General features: G+C 32.6%; 1 protein-coding gene across 9 annotated transcripts in view; it reads right to left on the minus strand.

The window, feature by feature from the left end:
• Nucleotides 1-17,797, minus strand: part of LOC138182875 (rho guanine nucleotide exchange factor 17) — a 70,925-nt gene that overhangs the window by 7,288 nt on the left and 45,840 nt on the right. For 2 of the 9 annotated variants that reach the window (XM_069119185.1, XM_069119186.1), the window contains exons 9-21: nt 15,482-15,559; nt 9,310-9,387; nt 8,224-8,328; nt 7,755-7,871; nt 6,832-7,118; nt 5,531-5,668; nt 4,961-5,055; nt 4,623-4,845; nt 3,544-3,635; nt 2,521-2,788; nt 1,502-1,609; nt 463-702; nt 200-267 (exon numbers count right to left, since the gene is read on the minus strand). In XM_069119185.1, coding sequence (XP_068975286.1) covers nt 200-267; nt 463-702; nt 1,502-1,609; nt 2,521-2,788; nt 3,544-3,635; nt 4,623-4,845; nt 4,961-5,055; nt 5,531-5,668; nt 6,832-7,118; nt 7,755-7,871; nt 8,224-8,328; nt 9,310-9,387; nt 15,482-15,559 — 1,897 coding nt within the window. The remainder of the gene's footprint in view (nt 1-199; nt 268-462; nt 703-1,501; nt 1,610-2,520; nt 2,789-3,543; nt 3,636-4,622; nt 4,846-4,960; nt 5,056-5,530; nt 5,669-6,831; nt 7,119-7,754; nt 7,872-8,223; nt 8,329-9,309; nt 9,388-15,481; nt 15,560-17,797) is intronic. The other 7 variants (XM_069119187.1, XM_069119190.1, XM_069119189.1 and 4 more) reach the window with 7 other exon arrangements.

Genomic DNA, 17,797 nt, shown 5'->3' on the forward strand with positions numbered 1-17,797 from the left:
TACAAGGGTGTTATAAACGCTAAAGATTTTTTTACAGAACGCTTAAAAATTTGAAGAAATCGCATAATTTATTTTAAATCGATGTTTGTTATGTGATTCAATGTTTCATTGAGTTTATTGTTCAATTAGTACAAAGTTTATATTTTTTTATGAATTTAATTTAGAAAAATATATATTATAATAGAGATATAGGACTTACTGTGATCTCGAGAATAGACAGTGATGTCTCCATTAGCAAGTGATACGAACACTTTATTATCCAAATATCTGAAATATTAAATATTATTAAGATTGTAGAAGAAAAGGAAACAAATATATCTAGACCAAAGAAAATAATAATAACCTAAACATTTTTGTAATTTTTGTAAAATATTTGTAAATTTTTGTAAAAAATTAATTATTAGAAATTGATTGTTTGATAAATATAATTAGGATCAATAAAGGAAACTTGAAAAATCTTACATGATGCAATGCACACTGCTATTGTGCTGTATTTTCACTTTGTTCTTTTTTATCCTGATGTTGTCGTTACAATTGTATACATGTATGCATCCATCTTCGGTTCCCAGCCACATCGTTGGTTGGTTAACGTCTTCTTCCGTTGTAACATTATCAATACTCGGAACGTCGCTGCTCAAAGCCAGGCTACCCGTATCTGCACATGGAATGTCGTCCGAGTCCGAGTCGTCGGAGCTCGAGCTACTGCAAAACAGCTTTCTTAGATTAATGACGAAGCATACTACTAATGATATAGAATAATGTACTAAAAGTTTCTCTAAAAATAAGCTCCTGTCGTATGTTGTTAAATCGATGCAGAAAAAAAAATATTAATTTTACAGAAATGGTTTTAAAAAAAATATGTACCTATAGCGAGAAATTGTATAATATACATATATTATAAAGGAAACTTTCTATTATAACATAAAATAATATGAAATTTTATTATAATAACATTTATTATATTAAAATTATAATACTTAAAGCATATTTTTTAATTATATCTAATATTATAAATAACTGATTTTATATATTAATAATTAATTAAGAATATTTTATTACAATGCGGAATAATTATCTAACACATTTTTGAAGTGTGGATAATATATGTGAAAATTGCTTATTCTTTTATCAATATATTTTTAATAGCATCAAAAGGAGCCTACTTTTAGTACTATTTTAAAATAGATATATGATCATATTATAATGAATGTTTAACATATGTAAAATGATATAAAAGATTTCATAATATATCGTAAAATATTCTATAACAAGAAATCAACCGATAATTAATATCACTTTCAAAATCATGATGGAAATGTAAGAAGTGACGGAATTCCTGGTTAGAATTTTTATTCTTGACATACATATAGATGAATTTCATAATATAATCTCGATTGTATGTAATTTTAGTAAATTGTAGTTATTATTCGCTTTTACGAGTTGACTCCTCGTTATACAACACTACTTCGTTCCGATTCAAATTTTCAGTCAAGAGTATTACCTATCTAACTGTATGTTCCCGCCACTGGCATCGACATCCTGGACCGAGATGCTTATGCCGCTCTTACTGTTCGCGAATGAAATGTTGTTAGTCACGCACGAATTCGATCTAAAATATAATACAAATAAAATAAGGTCCCTTTCTACTAGCCTACAAAGTATTACAAAAAAAATTATTCCTTAAAAATTCCTTATTATTTTAACCGTTTCCTTTTTCTTTTATCAAGGACCTCTCTGAATTAAATATGTACTTTCCATGTTGCTTGAAACTTTCAGACATTGTCACATTTCGTTGGATAGATATATTAAGCTGATGATAAGATATTAATAATATTTGACAAACATTGACACCACTTTTGGTATAAGAATATTAGGTCATTTCATAGCTTTTGTCGTTTTTTAGCAAATTTTGATATGGAATTATAGAGAAGAATTATGAATTCAATCATTACTATATTTTTCTTTGTTTCCTATCAACCGTTCCCATTTAGAAATGAACTTTTCTATTCCTAAATTATAAAATATCTGCGATTTAGAATTTTGTCAAGATTTCCTTTTCAGGACTACGAAAATCAACTTTGAAGCAAACTCTTCAACTTTTAACTTGGCCTTTCGCTTGCCATCCTTTCACCGCCCTGTCAGTCTTCTTGAAATTTGCAGATAGAAATAGTATACGACACATACATTTTTCTATACATAATAGAAAATAAAGTTTAAAAGTTAAATGCTAATTTAAAAAATAGACATTTAAAAACAATAATAAGAAAACAACAGAATTTATGAAACAACCTAACACCATATAATAAATTCACTCCACAAATGCAATCCTGGAGTTGGAATACAATATTCCATCGATTAATTGGATTTAAACACAATATACAGACAAAACATGTTCCCAGAAGTCCCACAACCAGCTCACACCCAGAAGCTTCGAGCAACAGAAACCGCAAGAATCCAAATAGTTGAAGCCCCAACTCACACACCCAGCCTTCGCGAACAAAGAATCTCAGAGAATCTCACCTTTGGGTGCACGCTGGAATTCCCGCGACACATAGGATCCTTGCGTTGCAGACTCCGTTACAAGATGTCACTTGTGGTGGTTCCGGGGTGAGACTCAACACGCAGACTTGACCCACGTAACCATCACTGTTGCACACCCAAACGTCCCTGGAACCCTGTCCATTGGCCAATGTGGGCGCAGCACAGGTGAACTGCAAGCCAGCCCGAGTCTTTCGAATTGGCAGAGGTCCCACAAATTCTGGGCAGGGCCTCCTATCAGCGGACAACGCTGTAAGTCGAGACACATCGACACTGATCAGAGATGTACGCGTTCTGGAATGGACTATGGTGGGTTTCACAAGTTTTGATTGTCCGAAGATATTTATTTATTTTTGTGTTATTATTCTAAATTTACTACCTATTTATCTGTTTATCTATTTAAATACAATGCCATTTCTTTGCAATACACTTATGAACGTAATTCATCTATTTTTTCAAATGTTCAATATTAACCTAAAAAAAAAGTAAAAAGAAGTGGAAATTATACTACGAGTGGTTCTAATTAGATGTTCGCAGTTTGTAAACATTGAGAAGAAAAAGACTGAGACGTGATATATCAAAACTAAAGTGACCGAGACCAAATACGTACCACTCACACATCAATCCTAGCTGTCTGAACTGTGAGAAAAGAAAACCCTACAAGAGATCATCCTCAATTGGTGTAATGCGGGTCACATTGCTGGGATATGATACACTTTCTTTCACACGTCTTACAGTTATTTAATGGAGGCTTTACTGTGTCTTCAACTTCTTTTAATCTCCCCCTCCCCCTTATTTTCTTCTCAATGTTTTTGAAGTCCTCACAACGCGAGACCAGCTGTCAACCAAGTTCTTTACGAATTAATTCTTTATTTATTACTTATACAATAGCGACCTAGTCCTTATGACACTAATTGAGAGTTAACTAACGTAGCAAATGTTGTCTTTCAATGTGTCTAACTAAGTAAACCTCGTGAATTCCACTATAGTCGCGGGACAACTCACCTAACTTCTGTTTAGCCTCGTTGAAGCTCTCTTCCCAGCTGGCCCTTTTGTCCGGCTTTGTGAACATTACGGAAATGTTCTCGATTCCAGCCCTGCAAATATAATACTTGAGACTAGTATCATACGAGTTACTTGATGTCGCGTTGTTTATTGGGCATGATTCGATGCACGTGGATCAGAAACGTGAGGCGAATAAGGCGCAAAAATACTCTTATTGTGAGGCTATACCGCTTTGTGAACAGCTAATGGATGGAATGTCGTCATTCGATAAACTGTCACCATGCAGCTTCGAATGAAACATTCCTTCGTTGTCCTTTCATTCGCGACGTTGTTTGTTAGAAATGTTAGGTAAATGACATTTGCGAGCGAAGATACGAGCTCGAACTTCGCGAGGAAAATGACGCAGTGAAATAGGAAAACGGGACTCGTTCAATAGGAACTATCGTAAATTAGGAAGAATTCATGGATTATGAAAAATCTTTTCGTATTGTGGGTTACAGTCAAGTCGGAGATGATCAGACTAAAGAAACTTTAATACAATGATTTAAGTATTAATAGTAAAATATAATTATTGAATTTTTATTGAATATTTCGGTGGTCTTCCTTCGCCTGCATTACGTGCTTTTTCATATACCTTTTATTTGAATTTGTTTGGAGCAAATTTTATACTTTAGTGGTCCGTAGTTCTAGTGTTCATAATATACAGTGAAGAACATAGCTATATCAACAATCAAAGGTTTCGTATAAATCATTTTTCTCTACCACTAACATTAATGTATACAAAAAAATGTAAATGATACAAAATAAAAAGGTTTCAAAAGATTGTGTATGTTTAATTGTATAAGATCTAACTATCGTAAATTATGGGATTGGTTCAATGAAGAAGCTTTTCATATGTGATAGAGTAGAATAAATTTTGTGATGATCAAAGTGAAGTAACATCCAATAAAAGCGATTCAAACGTCAATGATAAAATGTGAATGTGTTTATTAAATTTTTCTTGACATTTTAATACTAGGTATTTTAAAACGCTTAACGTAGGATGTAATGATATGACATGTGAAAGACGTGTTACTTACTGAGTGTTAAGCGTTAATTCCAGACAAGCCAACTGCGAATGCGCTGCGTTCCTTTCAGCTAATTGACGTTGTGCCTGACCCAACATATCCTTGATAAGATCCTCTAATTGTTGCTTCGCACCATGCAATGTAGCTGCGAGTTCCTGAAGCTGAGTCAACGTTGCACAGTCTTCTCGAAGATGGTCTACCTCACGAGCCATTCGCCTCAGGTTTTCATCTTTGGCTAATGGAAATAAAATTTAATTTCTAACCACGGAATTATTTTATTTTTTTTTTTTTTTTTGTAGCATTTGTTAATATTATAGTATTAAAGAATTTAGCAGTTTCTTCTTGCTTACCTTTCATAACTTCTAGGTCGTCCAGCGGTATTCTCATTAACATTTTGTACTTATTTGCTTCCAATAGGCCAACCAGACTATTTGGACAGGAACTTCTGACAGAAAACGAATGCATATGTAGAAAATGATAAAATATTAGATTTAATTTAATATATATAAGAAACAACCGTGTGCATTGTATATTTATAATAAAAGATATCTGACAACTAATATGAAAATAGAAAATACAACAAAAATGTACAGAATATATATATTCTATAAAAAATATATAAAATGTCTAACATAAAATAATCATAATATTTAGTAGATGGAAAAATCTTCTGTTTCAGTTCTGTTCATAAAAATATAAATGTACATGACTTTCACAATATACATATTATGTAAAAGAAACATATAACATTTCTCTACTATTTTTGCTATAATATTATCAATTATAATATTAATAAGTATATCATAAATTATGAATTAACAGAGTGATACAGAATAAACATAGAATTTAAACATAATAATCGAAACAATATAAGCATTAGATTTTTCTAAACAATTTGAACAAATCAATTACACACTCACGTTGATGGTTTTCTGATTGTCCCGCTTCTCCTCTTGATACTGGTGATAACAAGCAAATCGGAAAACAAAAATAGGGCACGTTCCTTTCTGGTTCCTTGGTTCGAGGCTATGGTGACAAGATCGTGGCGTACGAAAGCTCTACGACAAAAATAGACGCATCAATTCAGATGAATTTTTTTGTTTTCATAGCAATTTCTATCGCAACACGCATCGCTATTGGTAATCGATACGGTGTACGCGTTTAAAGCTTGAATAGTTCATGAAATGCTGAAGCGAGTGCAACGTTTTACGCGCAGCTATTCGATGAAAGCTCTATTGTGCGTTAAACTTCTTTCAATCTTTTTCCCCCTTATTTTCTCACGGATCATGTAAAAATACGAGTTCATAAATGATATCTAAATTAAGTATAAAAACGTTTTGAAAACGTTTTTAAAACATTCAACCGTTTTTCAACCGTTGCTTTGACTATTATGATATTAAACATAAAAATATGTTTCATATTTTATTTAGAAACGATTCGAATATTTTTAGATAATTTTTAAAAGGTCATAATACTCAATTGTGATATTTTAAATTGAAATCGTATGTATATTCTACAAATTGTAGAAAATTAATTTTCGTAGAGAAAAATCGATGGAAATAAAGCAACATTTCTAACATTATTAATAAGGTGTAATATTTAATTGATTTCCTATTTTTCATATTTTCTTTTTCATATTTCTGAAGCTCTCATGCCCTTAGAATATTAACTATTATCTATTGTATAAAATATGTTCCTTTTAATTGCGTGGAGATCGTGGTTGATCTGGCACGTACAAAATCATTTTATAAATATTTCTAAATATAAAACTTGTCGACAAAGAATAGCTGTTATATAATAACTGTATATATCTGTCTCTATTGTATCTGCATATACTCATTATATTTTACATTTCTATGAAAAATTTATATATTTCAAATACATATATATGCTGACATAAAAAATGATACAGTTATTTTATTAATTCATTTAATTATTCATATTTGACATTCTTCTTACTATCAATCAATATCTCAGTCTGTGTTACAAGGAATTATCTATACTTCGTTTCGTAATTATAAGTCGTATTTGTTAAAGAACCAAACATCATGCAGAAGTTGGTATTACAGCACAGATTAAACCCTCTGAAAGAAAATTTTAGGATCGCAGCCTGCTCAATATTAACAAATTTATCAAACAATTTGTCTCTGGTTCACTCAATTTTCTCCCAAAATATGTCTGATCATAAATAAACGTACATCATAAAAGAAAGTAAGTTTACCTGTCGTTCGTCACGATACCAGCGAGTCCTTCGACGAGCGCCTGAACCTCCCTCAATGTACTTTGCTGTTGCTCCCACTCGAGAGACTCCCTTTCCGTGCAATTGATCTTTACGACCAATTCGTGCACTTCCTTCTGAGCAGCTTGGAGCAACTCGAAATCCGGATGCGTGGTATCGGTGTGCTTCAACAACCTCTGAATCAGTAACTCGTAACGTGGTATCTTTTGCACCGGTTTGATCAATAACTGATCTAGCCCAAGTTTTCCTTTGTGCTCCCGTTCCATTGCCTATCGTGTAGAAAAAGGGATAATTGACCAATTACCAAATTTTATCAGATTAGTATAAACGAAATAGAGAAATATAGTATATGGAAGAATATTGAAAATATAAAGGATATTGAAGAATTTCATGGTTGAATATTTCTTGTCAAACTGTCTAAGTTAGTTTTATTGAGTACATAAAGGTTTACAATTTTGGGAAAAAGAAGGAAGTGTGTAAAGCTGACAACTTGAAATGTGTGAGAATAGAAAAATATTATAATTAGACTATAAATATCTGCGCAAATTCAAACTTTTATGAACACAATTAAAACGATAGAACATAATATAAAATTTGTTTTATCCACAAAATATTATAACGATTCAATACTATATGGTAACTCATGGATATTTTACGTACTTTTGCATACTATGTACATTTTGTGCATTTTGCACAAATACATAAAAAAGAAGAACGTGGAAGAATTTTATGGTTAAATATTCGGACGCAAACTTACATGACTGTACGTTCGTTTCGTTGAATTTAAGGAATTTATGCGGGGAAGGAGAAGGAAAATATAATGAAGGTAAAGCTACTGTATTAACAATGCAGAAAATAAAAATGTTAATAGGAACAGAGAAAATGAAAAAGGATAGTTGGTATACCTCGAGGAATCGCGCGAATGCCGGTTTCGCTTGGCAAGTCGTTTTTATCGCCTTCCTCGCGGACTTCCAATTATCAAGGAAAAGCGTGTACGTTTCCAGGACGACTGCCTTGGTGAACTACAGAAAAGACAGCGAATAATGAATAACAAGTGGGAAGATAATCTCTGATATACAACGCGCGTTATCGAATTAGAATGGTCATTGCATTCGGTTCTTCGAAACGTGTCCATTGTAAACAACTTGAATGTAACTTTATGGAATGGAATAGATTAAAATTTCGTTTCTTTTTTCAGGAAATTCCTTGACAGTTTTTTTTCAGAAACATTGTTTTTCAGGAACATTCCAAGAAACTCAATACAATATATACTTTTTAAGAAGGTAGGTAAAATAATATGAATCAGAAGAAGCATAACAACGAATTAAAATTTTAGTTGAACAAAATGGTGATGTGTTTAATAAGAAAACATACCACATCGAGGAAAACATCGCCAATGGTCTGCTTAAGCTCCCAAGTATCCAGTCTTTTACGTAACTCCTCCAGGAACACTTCATGATGGTTGAGAATAGAAGGAATCTGAAACACGAACGTACAAACTTTCTTTTCCCAACTTACCCTAACATTTCCGACACAAGATATTAAAAACGGGAAGTTGCGTGAAATATTAAACTTCAAAGATAGTAATGTAGGGGTTCTATCGAACTCTTGATATTCAGCTATAACGAAGTTTCAGTCCGCTGCTTCATGCTGTAAAACGTGACTGTCATTTGAACAAACCACACCACGCGTAATTTCATTCCTCTTGATAAAGCTATAATAAACGTTTATTATCTCGTAATTTGGAATACAACGTTGTATTTGACAAGGCTAGTAGTTGTACGATTCACGTTGTTAGCGTTTAATAGCAAGGTATCCTATTTGTTTTGTTACACCGTAGAATCGTATTATCCTTTCACGTTCATGTTCTATCGATTAAGAAATAATTAACAATTGTTCTTTCCGTCACGGAGATTGTAAGTCAAAGGTTGGAAAGTGCACGCTTGTCCACCGGTTTAACAAGTTAATTGGAAAGTCGTGGTGGCCACACATCGATCGGGTAAACCGTGTTAAAGGAATTTACGTGTACAGATTTCAATTTCGTATAGTTTCTTTTATCATCTTTTTTTATTCGTGCGAATTCTATAGCCTTCGAGTTTCACGGAATTTATTGTAAGTAGAATGACACGGATGATCGGATATGATCGAATATGGTCGGACGTACGAATACTGCGTTACCAATTCTTATCATAATATTTTCGCACAGGATTACTGTTCTATTAACATCTTCAAATATTCAAATTCTGATGCGTTACACAATTAGCTCAACATCTATTTATTATTATATTATATTTAAACAATTATGAAATCTATGAATAAATTTCTCGATTTGATATTTAGCATAGGATTACAAAATTTATCTTTGTGAATTAAATCCAAATGATTTGATTTAATTATGACTTTAGAAAACATCGTATTTATTCTTTAGTATAAACTTTAAACTGTAAATTAGTAATTTACCTGATAGAAGATTTCGTCCACCGTCGCTGCGTCCACCAAACCTGCATTTTCGGGACTCTTTAATGGTTGTAGATATTTCTAAAACAAAATCAAATTTTAATTAGTTTTATGTACAATATAATAATTGTCTGTTTCTTGACTAAAAATTCTGAAACATATTTATTCGATAAAATATTTAAGCATGCAGTTTTATATTGATTTCGATTGAATTTCCAGTCTCTTTCTTTCTCTTTTTGACCAATATACATTAACATAGCAGAATTGCAATTCCAGTAATGAGGTGACAGACGTAAGTCAATCGAATCAAATATAACCCATAATGTGACATTTCAGCAATCAAGTGGGACAAAGTAATTATATCAAAGAAATACCATATTGTAATATTCAGGGACTATTATAAAAAAATATTATATGATCTTTTTTATTTAATACGAGACAATTAATTATATGATAATAACAGTTCCATCCGTTTGCACCCAAAAATCGATTTCTATTCAATAGATCGAAACGAACTTTCATAGACTTATGCAACGCGTGGCAGTAAGATGGAAACCTTTATTTTGAACGTGAATAAATAACGGGCACCGTTTGTCGGGTTACATCAAGACGCGTCGAATCATGGAACAGCCTGGACCCAGAACAAAAAGATGCAGAAGAATCGATCGGGAAGCTCGAACGATGTGATGAATTGGATCTAAGGTGCTCCGCGGATGTTTAACTTTCGGAGAGTGGATAGCTGTGTTGAGGATATTTTTAGCGACTCGTATGCTAATGGCTCTCGGGATTAGGCTGGATGAAAAGGTTTAATGGATTTTAATGTAATATACGGCGTGTTGGGAAAGTGTCGAGTATGCTCCTTCGATAGATCTTCGGTGGAAAAATTTTAATTTCGAGGTTTAAGTGCGTATAAGTAACGAAATGTCTGTAATATGCTATGAATCATAAAGTTAAATAAATCTGTGCTCCTATTTTGAAAAGATCGTTCGTTTCAATGTTAATATATTGGTTTATCGCACAAAAAATATTAAAAAAAAACTAAGTAAAAAAAGAAATTATTACACATCTATAATTATATGTTTGATTACAAAATTCTATATTACCTAAAGCAGTTACAAGCAATTTTCGTAATAAAGAGAGTAGACTTTTAATAATCGTATTTACTTATTCCAGTGAGCACTTAAAAAATTAATTGCCAATGAAATTTGGTGCGGCTTTATACAGAATTTATCAAGGATATTATATTGAAAAGTTATGCATTAATTCCATTATATGAAAGATAATGGAATTTATTAAAATGTCACAAGTTGAAGTTCCCAAGTAACGAATTCAATTACGATGAAAATTATGTTGATATTGTTAGTGTTGAGCGCTGATATTATACGTTGTACTGTTCTTAATTACCATGTTGATACGTGGCACCGGAACTTCCAGACCGAAAAGAGGATTGTGGAACAGGGATATCAACGGACGGCGACGCGAGGCGATGGTGGCGTAGTGGTTAACTTAGCCAGCTACAAACTAGGAGACCCGGGGTTTCCAAGTTCTTGTACCGTAGTCTCTATTTTTCACGATTCATACAGATATTATACATGCAAAAAGCGAATATCACGTGATTTCGGCTATTTTTGCGCGTTCATTGTGGCATCATCTGTTGCGCGTCCTAAAGATCGTTGTGTTAAACAGTTCAATGCTTCTATTGCATTTTTCGTTTCATTGTCTAGGAGCCCGGAAGTCTTAATGTTTTTCCTGTCATTTCTACTATCAACAATATACTGATTTCGTTGTTCATCAGTTAACAAATCGTACAGATGTTCTTGATAAAGTACTATGCGGGAAACTGTAAGTAAGTAACACGTTCCTCTGGTGCTCAGTTGATCTTTCTTAGTGAAACCAATGCAAAAGACTCTAAGGAGATAGCCATCAGTGGTTTTCACATCGACGTTAGCTTCGATCAAAGTTTGCCATTTTTTAACCATGAACCTCAATTTATCTGTGATAGCTATCTGTGGTTAGATCCATGCCATGGAAGTTGGTCAACAGTTGTAATAGTATGGCCATCGTTTTTAACGCGAGAATCCTAGATAGGCATATCTAGGTTGAAATAAGAAATTTCTATACAAAAGGAGGAAACATGATACGAGAAAAGATGTTATCCTGAAAAGAATCTCAAGAAATATAAATTAAAATTTCTCTAACTCATCGAGTAAATCTCACATTGATAATAGGACATTTTCATCGTAAGCTTGACGCAAGGGGATGAATTAGCATTGATTCTCATCACGATGAAGACACACTTACAATGTAAGCCCGGTTTATTTGTGCTTTCCTGATGGATACCTTTCTATTATTTTTCTAAGACGAAGCGCAACATGAAAAATCGTTGGTAGCCAGCCCCAAGGCCATTGCTAAATAATCGTTCAGCTCGAACAACAATCATCGTGGACCGTACTGTTTATAAAATATGACAATCAAACGTTTCATGATATACGCGAACTGGTGTTGCGGAATTCGAATTCTTCTGGTAAATTTGTCGAAAAAATCTTGCAATGGAAATCGTCTCCTATGCGTTACGTGGGTGTTTTCATTTTTAATCAAAAAATTAATTGTTAGTGAAATACCCCAAAATTATATGTGACGAGTCTTCCGAGAAGAATCTCTTTTCGAAAAAACGTAGAATCTTTAGAAATAGTATTCTTGATCTGATACATCGATTTTAGGCTTTAAGAAAAATTCGAAAATGTTTGCTAAACAGCATTGTTATTGACATCGATTAGATATTTTGTGACAATCGTGTTTTTTTATTCGGAAAAGAAAAAGGGAAGAACAAAACAGTGAGATTTAGCGTTGATGATGAATTATTTGCTTTTGAAAAAAGACACATGTATCTTTTAACTTTGATCATGTTTAAGTAGAGTTTAGGTCATGTCTAACGAAAACATAGTTTTGTAGTAATTATTTAATAAATAAAAAATTCAAAACTATAGCATTGAAACGAAAGCTTTTATTTATTTTTTATTTATCGAACTAACGAAGGTATTGCACATGAGTGTTCAGTGTGCAACCCCGCACACGTTCCATCGTCAATTTCATTTTGTAACACGTGGATGATCGGTTATTACAATTTTCTGGTTACGATTGACCGCTTGTGTATGAAAAGGTAGAATTTAATAATCCTGGTGAAGATAAATTTCATCCCCTCGCAATAAACTGAATCGCGAAATATAAATAAACTGTTAGAAACCAAACGTTGTTTCAATTATTCGTCGCGATATTAACATTCGAATCGATGGCCACGTTCGATAGAACGAAATCGTATTTTTATCGTTTCTATGTTCGATAATGATATTCGACAGCGTTGATCCATCGAATTCTTTACGAGCAACTATCTGGATCCGTAAATGTCTGGACACAGTAACGTTTGCAGATTTGCGTATGCGATTCGAAAATAGGCGCACATTAAGACAGACTGAGCGACTAACACGATTCATCGATATGCAAATTGAATTAATTTATTGATTCGGTATGAGTCATTGATTATTTTCTACTTCTAACAATGGATATTGAGTATAAATCTGCAGGCGATAATATTAAAACCAATATTTTTGTCATGTTCTTAAACATAATTATTAAAAAGATAGTATATATATAACAATAAAAAGGACATTTAATAAACGATAAGCTTTTAAGATTCTTTAATACCTAAAAATTATTAATTTAAAGTTAAACCGCACCATCGCTTCTTTAAAACATTCCAAAAAATATTTTCAAAGAATAAGAACGAAACAAGACATGGAAAAAAAGAAACAAGAAAGAAATATTATCAATACTGTGTAACCAATATTTGCGCAATATTTTACGTTTCAAAAATAAACCGATATAATATCATGAAATACGGAACAACACACATCTGTCGACAACTACGATCCTTCGCATCGCTTCGATCCATCCCTTATTTATTCAATCAACGTAGAACTGGCAGCGTAGAACCAATACAGGAGAACAGATTAAATATTCCCGCAATTCTCCATTTTCCATCACTATATTCGTCTAAAATATGCGGAGCTTCTGAGAAGCGTTCTGGTTGCATCGGTATAGCGATCGTAAAAGAGTTGCCGCAACTGACATATCGATACGCACAAATAAATCTAGAAATCACGTTTGCCACCATCGAGGATTGGTTATTAAATACAGAACACGCGCTACGACGCAGGGCCGCGAAGGTTACGGACCATTTACGCCTAGCGTTGTTTATGAGAAATGCTCGTCCTGTGATCCTATCGTGTCGCAAATAGACTGCGCTGTAATTACGAATGACTAATTGCAAGCATTATTTATTGATTCGGCAGCCTTTGAATGCGAATACTAGAACGAAACTCGAAACACTCGCAGCTTCTTTAAATGTCAAACGACGAGGAAACGATGGACGATCTTCTCCCGCACTCGAGTTTCCTGAAATGGCGCGAAGTTTCCTTTGCTCGGAGCAATGAAACGGAAAAATTCGGATCCTCGGCTGTGCAGAGAGAAAGAGTTATGAAGTTGTAACGAGAATTGTTTCTTTTTGTGTAAATATGGGGTAACGAGAGGAAATATCGTTTTCGTGGAAATTTAATAAAACGAAACGTTGTTCGCAATCTCTTTTTTCCTTCCAACTTTTACCTTTAACCTTTATGACGAAACTGATGCCATTTTCGATAAAATGCAAGTAAAGAATTGCTGCGTTAGGGGAACTAATTAGTCTTTTGTTAGCACGGGTAAAGATCTTGGCAATTTTCTATCTATAATATCATGCTTACGTATCAACGTTACTTGATATTTACTTTTGCATTATTTATCTGTAAACTGCGATTATTTATGAGTTCACGGAAAATTTTAAGACGTAACGATGTACAGTGTACACATAATATACAAAGATACAGAAAAGTGCTTATTTAGTAAGCAAAAGAAATTTCTACTTAAATTTTATTCCTTCGGTTATATTTGTGAGGATATGAGTACATATATGCTTTTAACTTTTTAAAAGTTAAAAAACGAAAAGCGTTGCAATGTAGGAACTTAATGAGTTTGTCATTTTGAGAATTTGTCAAGAAGCGCTATTAATTCGGATGGTACATTTAATGGAAACAACAAACCGGAGATGCGAGGCTGCATAACTTAACGAGAAGCTTTTCACGAAGTAGATCAGTCGAGTGGAATCCTTGCTCGAATGAAGCAAATAAACGGGCAACGAGTTTGTTTACGAGAAACAAGGTCGCGGATCCGATGTTCGAAGAACTTTCGGAAAGCACATCTCCCAGTCGACGTGCATACCGATGTTCCTTACCGGAAGAGAAAACAAGACGGAAATCGAGACAAGGGTGATCTATAATTGTTTCGACATGCTGTTTTACATCCTTTGGTTGCGATATATAATGACCACTTTACGAGAAAAAAATTTCAAGAAATTACGTTGGATTAGCACAGAAAATACGAGAAATTACATTTTTGGTCTTTGCCAGGAAAAAATTTTAATATTTATGATACTGACAATCAAAACAAAATTCTCCTCGTTATTATTTTATTTTATTGTATTTAAGGTAGCGTCAACCATTCTTTATGATCACAAAATTCTTTTTCTATTTAGTCTTGGTATTAAACATAAATAAATATCATAAATATTTGAGAAATGTTGTCTTCACAAATTGTCACTGAATAAATAAGTTGCTATCAAAATCGGAATATAAACAAATCATAACTTATCATGCAGTTCCCACGTAGGTGATCTTCATTTTGAGCACTAGCCTTAATAATTTTAGTAACTGCATAAAAGTTAACATTTTCGTCGTTTTCCCATGTGCTTTCATTTTTCATATTTCCTCACTATTCGAATATTTTGGCATAATGGCATATTGTCATTTATTATTTGATATTTATTGGAAAATCATGATTTTGCACGTTATTATTAAATTCAAGTATTAAATATTTCCTTAAATAATGATTATGGTTTCCATCGCATTCACACGTAAATATTCTCACTATTGCATTTAGTGATAGAACGTAGGGGAAGATACATATGGAGTGGATAGAACTTCAACGAAAGCATAAATTCGAATGAAATTTCAAGAACGTGCAGCGTCATATTACACAGTGAAATTGCATTGATTTGTAGGCTTTATTAAAATATTGATCTACTCACATTGACTAGTATCTGCAGTGCTTCCACGTACGATCGCTCCGTATCGTACAATTCCACGACTACGTGAGTTCTCGTATCCTGAAAAACAAAATTAATAACTACAATGTAATGAAATAACATTTTGTAAATAACAAGCTCATTAACGATTAAAAAGAATAACTAAGCAATTCTATGTACAACAATATTAAAAGAATGATTATATATAGCCTAATAATATCTTTGTAAAGAAAGACAAAGGGAAACTTGTAAACATGCAAAGATTCGTAATCTATAAATCACCAGAATAATACAAGAGTCATTTGGAATATAAATGTTTCATAAGTCAATCAGGTCTGGGGAAACCTATTTAAAATTAAAATAAAAAGCAATATTTTTATTTTAGCGATATTTTTATTTTCATGTTGGTTGGAATTCATTGGAATATCGGTTTTCTTAACTCGTAATCTTGTCAGAGAAATAATAACTGACGCAGTATCGATAACATTTACATTCGATTTAATCTAACAACAGATGTAGTTATAATTGTGTAAAGAATGTCTCGTTTATTCAGTAAATATTCGATAGTGGCAAGATCAAAGCAAATTAATAAGCGAACTTCGAACATAATTGTTCCGATTATGTGACCACATCGTTAAAAACCATCTAGTTGTATATCAAGTATTACAATTATAATGTAACTAAGAATAAAAGAACTAGACGTTAAATAAGCTTTAAAAGAAACATTTCTTTTCAAATAGTTAAAGAGAATCCTTTATATAGCTGACCTGAGTTTACATACTTATTACAATTTGTGGTATTTAGGTGTAAGCTGTATTCAATAGGAAATACATATATCGCGACGTTTCACCAGCATTGCATTTAGCTTCTTCAGAGGTCAATATCAGCGTGTCACTTGACCCCTGAAGAGGCTAACTGCATTGCTAGCGAAATGTCAGAATGTAATTCTCATTCGACACGACCTACATTCGAAAGATTCCAATGGTAACAAAAATCTAACGTGCCAGAAGGTATTCTCATTCATCACCGACTTTTGAATCTGATTTATTATTTTTGCAAACATTTGTGCAAAATTATAATGATACTTAAATAACGAATCTTAAACGGAATTTATAATAGATAAAATTATTGATGTAAGAATTCATATAGATATTTTAAAAATCAGGTTAAGAACCTTGACGATGACCAGTCTCCTATTAAATATCTATGAAACTGAAGTAATAACATTACTAGTCGAGCTTAGGCATTATTTAAATAAAATATTTGGAAAATAATTATTTTAATAATATATCATCTTATTTGATCAGACGTTACTGTAAAATAATACTAAATAAATGATTATTTTTGAGGTAAAAAAGACAAGATAGGCTTATTATATGAAAAAAACGCGTATTTTAACATTATTAACTATAAAATGATATAATAAATGATTTAAACATTCGAAAAGTACTCGGATTTAAGGAGAGATATTTTTAAAATTTTCCTAATTATTTTGATATTAATACAAATCAAATTCTTTCCGATTGTTCCATTGTTCTAGGATATCCTGAACAATCAACTGTTTCGAGAACAACAAATCCCGTTGTCTCGTGATAAAGATCGCACGTGCCCACGTATTGTACGAGCACGCGCGGACGCTCACGTGTTTACTGACATCGGCATGACACTGATTACGAGAAAAACTATTCTTGGTTGCATAACGCATAAGACGCAACAGATAATCTTATGGCCTGGGCTTAGACAATCGTGATCGACCATTATGACATAATCATGGTTCAAGTCTCGCCCAGGTGTTCGATCTTTTCCATCTTCGCAGTCGTTTTTAAATTAACATAAGAAGTTTTCAGGTATCCTTTTTAAGTATATTCTTATTATACCTCTATTATTTTACCTGCTATTATTTTAGATAACTATAAAAACTATAATAACTACAATAACTAGAAAAGAATAGCTCTTCATGTTGAGGGCAAATAATTACACGTGAATTAAAGTGAAATTCCACAATGAACGAATATTTGATAACGTTCAACTACAATCGAATATCACAGCATGGTAGTTGTAATCTTAGTCCAATATTTGTAAGAAAAATTTATTGAGAAACAATACAAACAAAAGTCTATTCTAAAATCTACAAAAAAGAAGTCATTTCTGTATGCTTAATATATTAAAACCGTATCATACAAAACTATGATCCTCATTAAACCCCAAATATATAATGAAAACGTCTCCATTCATAAGCTAATTACTTAATCTATTACTACATTCACTTAAGTTATTTTCTTAAATGCTTTTTCAAGAATTCCTCTGAAAACGAACTTC

The sequence above is a fragment of the Bombus flavifrons genome, chromosome 8 (assembly GCF_040668555.2).
Source record: "Bombus flavifrons isolate JBK064 chromosome 8, iyBomFlav1_principal, whole genome shotgun sequence".
Classification (NCBI taxonomy): Eukaryota; Metazoa; Arthropoda; class Insecta; order Hymenoptera; family Apidae; genus Bombus; species Bombus flavifrons.